This window comes from Setaria italica, chromosome II (genome assembly GCF_000263155.2).
Source record: "Setaria italica strain Yugu1 chromosome II, Setaria_italica_v2.0, whole genome shotgun sequence".
Taxonomy (NCBI): domain Eukaryota; kingdom Viridiplantae; phylum Streptophyta; class Magnoliopsida; order Poales; family Poaceae; genus Setaria; species Setaria italica.
The window spans coordinates 20,606,953-20,612,393 of NC_028451.1; the positions used below are offsets into that span (position 1 = coordinate 20,606,953).

The window sequence follows — 5,441 nt, forward strand, 5'->3', positions numbered from 1 at the left end:
TTGCACTTGATTCATGATGCGTAACTGGAGGTGGATTTGGCGTAAACCGATGATGCATTTGGTGTAACCAAGGCATCTTGGTTATGTATGGTTGGGATGTCCACATCACAAACTGTTACAATACTTAAGAGTCTATTGTACAAATAACCTTAACATATACCGTGTCACGTGATATAGATGTACATGGACACACATCAACGCTCCACATCAACGCAGGTTAGCAGTTGTGTCTACAGAAGCCAATGCTATATTGTTTATAATTATGAATAAAAGCATGTTGAAGGCATAAACTACTACGAAGGGATACTGCCGTTTGATGCGCCTCTTGAGATGATGCTGTCGTCCTAATAGAAGTCGCAAAACTCCTCTAAGTGAACCTGGCATTGCAAGGCTTGTGAGCAGCATTATCAAGATGTACAGCCCAGCGTAGATCACCCTATACAATGCATTCGACGTAGATTTTCTATCACTCGTCGCAGCTATAGCCGTGAAGAATCCGAGCATCATGCATAGAAGGGACAACCAAAGGAAGTGCATTGAGATGATGAAACCCAACCAAGAGTTATTGGACCCAGAAGCTCTCCCGTAAACAAGTAGTATCGTAGCCATCACTGCAGTGGTCACGGCAATGGTGTCCAGCACAAGGAAGGCATTATACATGCGATTCCGGTTCAGATTGGCCTTTCCATCCGATCCATATGAACCAGGCACGTTGAATGCTGCAGAGAAGGCAACTGTGGCCACAAGGGTGGAAACAATCGCGAGATTCTTTGATGTTGCCACTCGCCATTTCACGAGGTCCTGGCCAGACCATTTCTTTATAAGGTCTTGCCTCTGTGGTCGGAATTGTGCTCCATAGACGTACAGCTTCATCACTAATCTTACCTGCTTGTTCACAAATGTGTCACATGACATGCATGATCATAAAGTCATATGTATGTAACATCATTCAATAAAATTCTATTTATTAGCAGTGCATAGATTACATGGAAGAAAGCAATTTTGCTAACTGTACCGCTTTAAGGATAAAAGACAGGATGTTACTTACCATTGAGTAGAAACCTGTGGACTTCTCAATCATATCAGATGGTGTGTGGCCTGCACTGTTCATAATGTGAACCTGAACTTTACCACTGGATAACAGCTTAGAAACAACTCCATATTCCCCTGCCTCCATCGCCAAGTGAAGTGCCGTATTCCCTTCACGGTCTTGCTGATTCAAAAGATTTTGCAGCATCCGATCCTTTGTAACATGTGAAATGATAGATGAGTGCCCTTGCAAAGCAGCTGCATGCAGAAAGCTTCGGCCATGGTTGTCACGAATGCCTGCAGAAGCTGGGTAGAATTGTAGTAATAATCGGACGGCAGGTCCGTTGCCCATCAGTGCTGCAGTATGCAGAGCCGAAAGGCCTTCGTTGTCCTGCAGGTATGCAGTGCTGGGTGGTGCATGTGTTAATATCTCTTCGATGATTGAGCAGTCACCGTCGGATGAAGCAAAGTGTAGTGGGCTGCTCTTGTTGATGTCAAGGTCTGTTGCAAGTGATGGCCGCCATCGTAGAAGCAAAGGAACCATTTCTACAGAAATAATTTGAAATATTCCATAAATTTTTTCAAAACATTTCATAATAATGCATGTGGGTTTTGGACGCACCGTTGAACACATGTTGGAGGAATAGAATAAAAACAAAGTCCATATCATTAACTTTTGTCTTAAAGCAATATATATAGAGAGAGAGAGAGACACACATTATGCAGAGTACATTGTATCAACTCTCAAATAGCAGCCATCATGTTGGGGAGAAAATATGTAGTTTAAGCGAATAAAATGGTTGTGAACTACTAATCCATATAACTCATCCTTGTTGAGCCCTCCCTATCCTACCAAGCCATATTGTGTTCATAACAGACCCACTACTAGACAAAGTAGTTTCGGTCCAGCAAAAAAATACCAGAGAGAGTTCGACCGGTACTACTGAAAAAAAGAGCTTTGGTCGAGCACAAAATACAGGAGAGAGAGTATTTGTACTTGTCTAAATTTGATCATCTTGTAGGCACTTTAGTATCGGTTGGTACCACCAACCACTATTAAAGAGTCGTTTTAGTACCGAATGAGGAGCCTAATACTAAAAATGAGACATTTAGTCTCGGTTTTCTTTTTACCAGCCGTGAAACCGAGCCTAAAGAGGTTTATTCAACCAGTACTAATAGTGAGTTTTCGAGTAGCGACCTATTCACACTAGAGAAAAGCTCCAAGATGATCTGCCTTGCTCTACGGCTTATCTTCGAATATTTTAATTTAATTTGACTAGCCTATGCCTGGTACGTGTCAATTGGTCAAATCTTTGGGTGCTATGATAATGATAATTACCAGTTCTCCTTTCTCAAAATATGTAGACATCACGATCAGTCCCATTCATGAATTTGGCCACAGATTGTTTGATAACGCACTAGTTTTATAAGGGATACCGCACCAGGTATATGCAGGATTTTGTTCAATCGAGATCTCACTCTCCTTTTTCCGTGTGCTGAGATGGTTGATCCAAAACACTGAATTCCTTTAACCAGGAAATTAATACTATTCTAGTTCTCAGATCTAACTCTCTGGGTGTGAATTATGGCCATCCATCCATGTCCACAGACCACAACTTCGTTCTCACTTCTTTTTTCAGTCAAACCAATAACTAATTAATGAAGAAAATACCAACATGGCCCAGTAGTTTGTGTCAACGAACTAACCCGAGCTCTGGAGAACAGCAGCGTGCAGCGCGTTCTGCAACATGGAACCAGCGGCACAAGCGTCCCTGTACCCAATTATCGCCTCCACGGCGTGCACCGACCCGCTCATCACCGCCAGGTACAGCGGCGACACGGCGGCGCCGTTCACCTCCGCCGCCAGCTCGGGCGCCAGCTTCATCAGCACCTCCACCGTCTCGCCGTGGCCGTGCCTCGCGGCCACGTGCAGCGCTGTGTCTCCGGCGTCGTTCTTGCCGCCGAGAAGCTCCGGCAGCCTGTCCTCCTCCACGCTACACCTGGCGAGCCGAACAATGGTCTCCACCGCATCTGCCTGCCCCTCCCTCGCCGCGTAGTGAAGAGGCGTGTCCAATGATGAGTTGACCGACGAGAGGAGGGCGCTGTCCCGGAGGCAGAGCTCGGTGATGAGATCGCAGTGGCCCTGGCCGGCGGCGATGTGCAGGAGCGTGCTTCGTTCCGCGGCCACCTCGCGGGTGGTGCAGCAGCGTCCAGGGTGAACGGCTCAAGTAAAATGAAACGTGCGCGATCAGATTTCAAGAATCACGAGTTGCAGATGTGCTCGGAAAGTAATCAGAAGTTCTACAATTGTGCCGAAACTAGGGAAAGGTGGTGTTGCAAAGGTAGAAGTACCATTTGCTCTTGCTGTCGTCGCGTGGCTGCTTCCAGCTAGTAGCCTGGTGACCTCCACCGTCCGACCCTCTAACCCAGCGATATAAAGTTCAGAGCACATGAACATGAGATAAGGGATCTCCTCCTTGGACATAGCTGGGGGACGCTCGACCTTAATTTGCCTTCTTTTTCCCTGACTACTAAGATGTTTCAGTCCGTAAGGTTGTCTCTTGCCTACTCATGGATCTTCAAAACCCGCGTGATGGGGGATGAAACTATTACCAGTTGAAATTATAACGGTATGTCAATGAGATGGGACCTCCCCGATATGGTTTTAAGGTAAGTTTGTCTTATTCATCATTGCTGATTTGTTAGACAATCGTATAATTAATAACGTATCCTGTGTTGAATAGGATGCACAGGTGGCGTAGAGTCAGTCCATAGGAGTATATATAAAATCATTATCTTATACCTCGTCCATGAAACGTGCACGGCTATTGCTGCATCCTTGCTCACCAAATTAAATCCCGTTCTTACCCAAAGTTTTGCCGCTGTTGTGAGGAAATGACATAGGTTTAGTTTTCTTGGTGCTTTTCAAGGAATCTATGTAGACATCATTTCAAAAAATCAACAATCATGACCGTTTTACTATCATTTCAGTACAGCATTAAGTTATATACCATCACAAAAATCAACAATCATGATATTTTTTCGGTACCAAAAGGATGCAATTATTTTGTCATGCTTTTATACTAGCAAACATTGATTCGACCTTTAGTACCCGTCCTAGTATTGGTTGATCAACCGATACTGCTAAGTCGGTACCTTCAATACCAGGTGAAATAATCGTACTAAAGTGTACATATTAGTATCGGTTAGTGTTACCAACAAGTACTAACTTGTTTTGCGCTAAAAAAATAAAGAAAGTTTTTTTTTTCACAAGTCACGCATAATAAGCTCGTGCATGGTCCATGGAATACGAACCCACGACCTTAAGCCTCGCACTCGATAGATATACATCTTCACAACTAGCCTGACCTGGTAATTCATAAATATGTCATAGCCATGAGGATATAAATCCTATTGTTTCTGTTAACTTTACTGCTCTTACATTCAAATGAGTAGTATGTAAATATAAAAGATGGAATGCGACAAGGATCTTTCCTCAAGGAGATTGAAGAAGAAGATATGGTATTATCCATTGTCGTTTCCTTCCACCTGACCATCCGTGGAGAAGAAAGAGAATTGACTTTGATGATAATTCTGAAAACTGTTAGAAGCCAGAACTGAGGAGCTCCTACAACAAGTGGAGAAGGTCAAAGATGTTAAACTAGGAAAGCCTCCTCAAGATTAGAAAAGGAAGTGGGAATCCATGTAGTGTTGGAGCCGAATGGTTTGTTTATTTGACTTGTCATGGTGGACAAGTCTGAAGCTACCACATAATCTAAATGTCATGCACATTGAGAAAAATATATGTGAAAATCTTATTGGAACATTACTGAAAAATGCTGGTAAGACAAGGGAGACAATTAATGCTAGGGTTGATTTGGAAGAGATGGGCATTAGACCACATCTACATATGCAGAATTCATAAAGAGAGTTATGCAAAATGCCAGTAGTGTCGTATAAGATGGGGAAAATAAAACAAAAGGTGTTACGATTTTATAAGTTAGGTGAAGTTCTAGACGGATATGCTTCTAATTTATCAAGATGTATTACTACTATAGAATGCAAACTCCAAAGACTAAAAACTCATGATTGCTATATCCTACATCACAGGGTTTTGCCTGCTTCCCTTCAAGGATTAATGGATAAGAAGATATATTCAGCTGTTGCTAAATTAGGAAACTTCTTTTAGCAACTATGTTGCAAAACTCTAAAGTTGCATGTTCCGAACAAATTGAAACCAGATATTGCAATAATTTTGTGCAAGCTTGACCCTCCTGCCTTCTTTGATGTTATGGTGCACTTGGCTGTCCATTTACCTCAGTTCTAAGAGGCCCAATACAATATGGATGGATTTACCCTATCAAAAGAAGTCTATGCATATTGAAGCATTTTGTGAGAAATAAGGGTAGGCC

The 5,441-nt window shown here is 42.9% G+C and overlaps 1 protein-coding gene across 1 annotated transcript; it reads right to left on the reverse strand.

Annotated features, from left to right (window-relative positions):
- Window positions 1-207: 207 nt before the first annotated feature.
- On the reverse strand, window positions 208-3,514 carry LOC101757909 (ankyrin repeat-containing protein At5g02620). The gene is made up of 4 exons (XM_012843631.2): window positions 3,382-3,514; window positions 2,737-3,252; window positions 1,049-1,575; window positions 208-885 (listed from the first exon to the last, which is right to left on the reverse strand). The coding sequence occupies exons 1-4, from the start codon at window positions 3,512-3,514 to the stop codon at window positions 208-210; spliced, it is 1,854 nt and encodes a 617-aa protein (XP_012699085.2).
- Window positions 3,515-5,441: the final 1,927 nt, after the last annotated feature.

What these genes read in the sequence shown, in the direction of transcription:
- LOC101757909 (XM_012843631.2), bottom strand. Translation starts at nt 3,514, where the DNA reads ATGTCCAAGGAGGAGATCCCTTATCTCATGTTCATGTGCTCTGAACTT. An exon ending in GACGACAGCAAGAGCAAATG is followed by an intron (nt 3,253 to 3,381) that starts GTACTTCTACCT and finishes ATTTTACTTGAG; the next exon opens with CCGTTCACCCTGGACGCTGC. An exon ending in CCACAGGTTTCTACTCAATG is followed by an intron (nt 886 to 1,048) that starts GTAAGTAACATC and finishes GTGAACAAGCAG; the next exon opens with GTAAGATTAGTGATGAAGCT.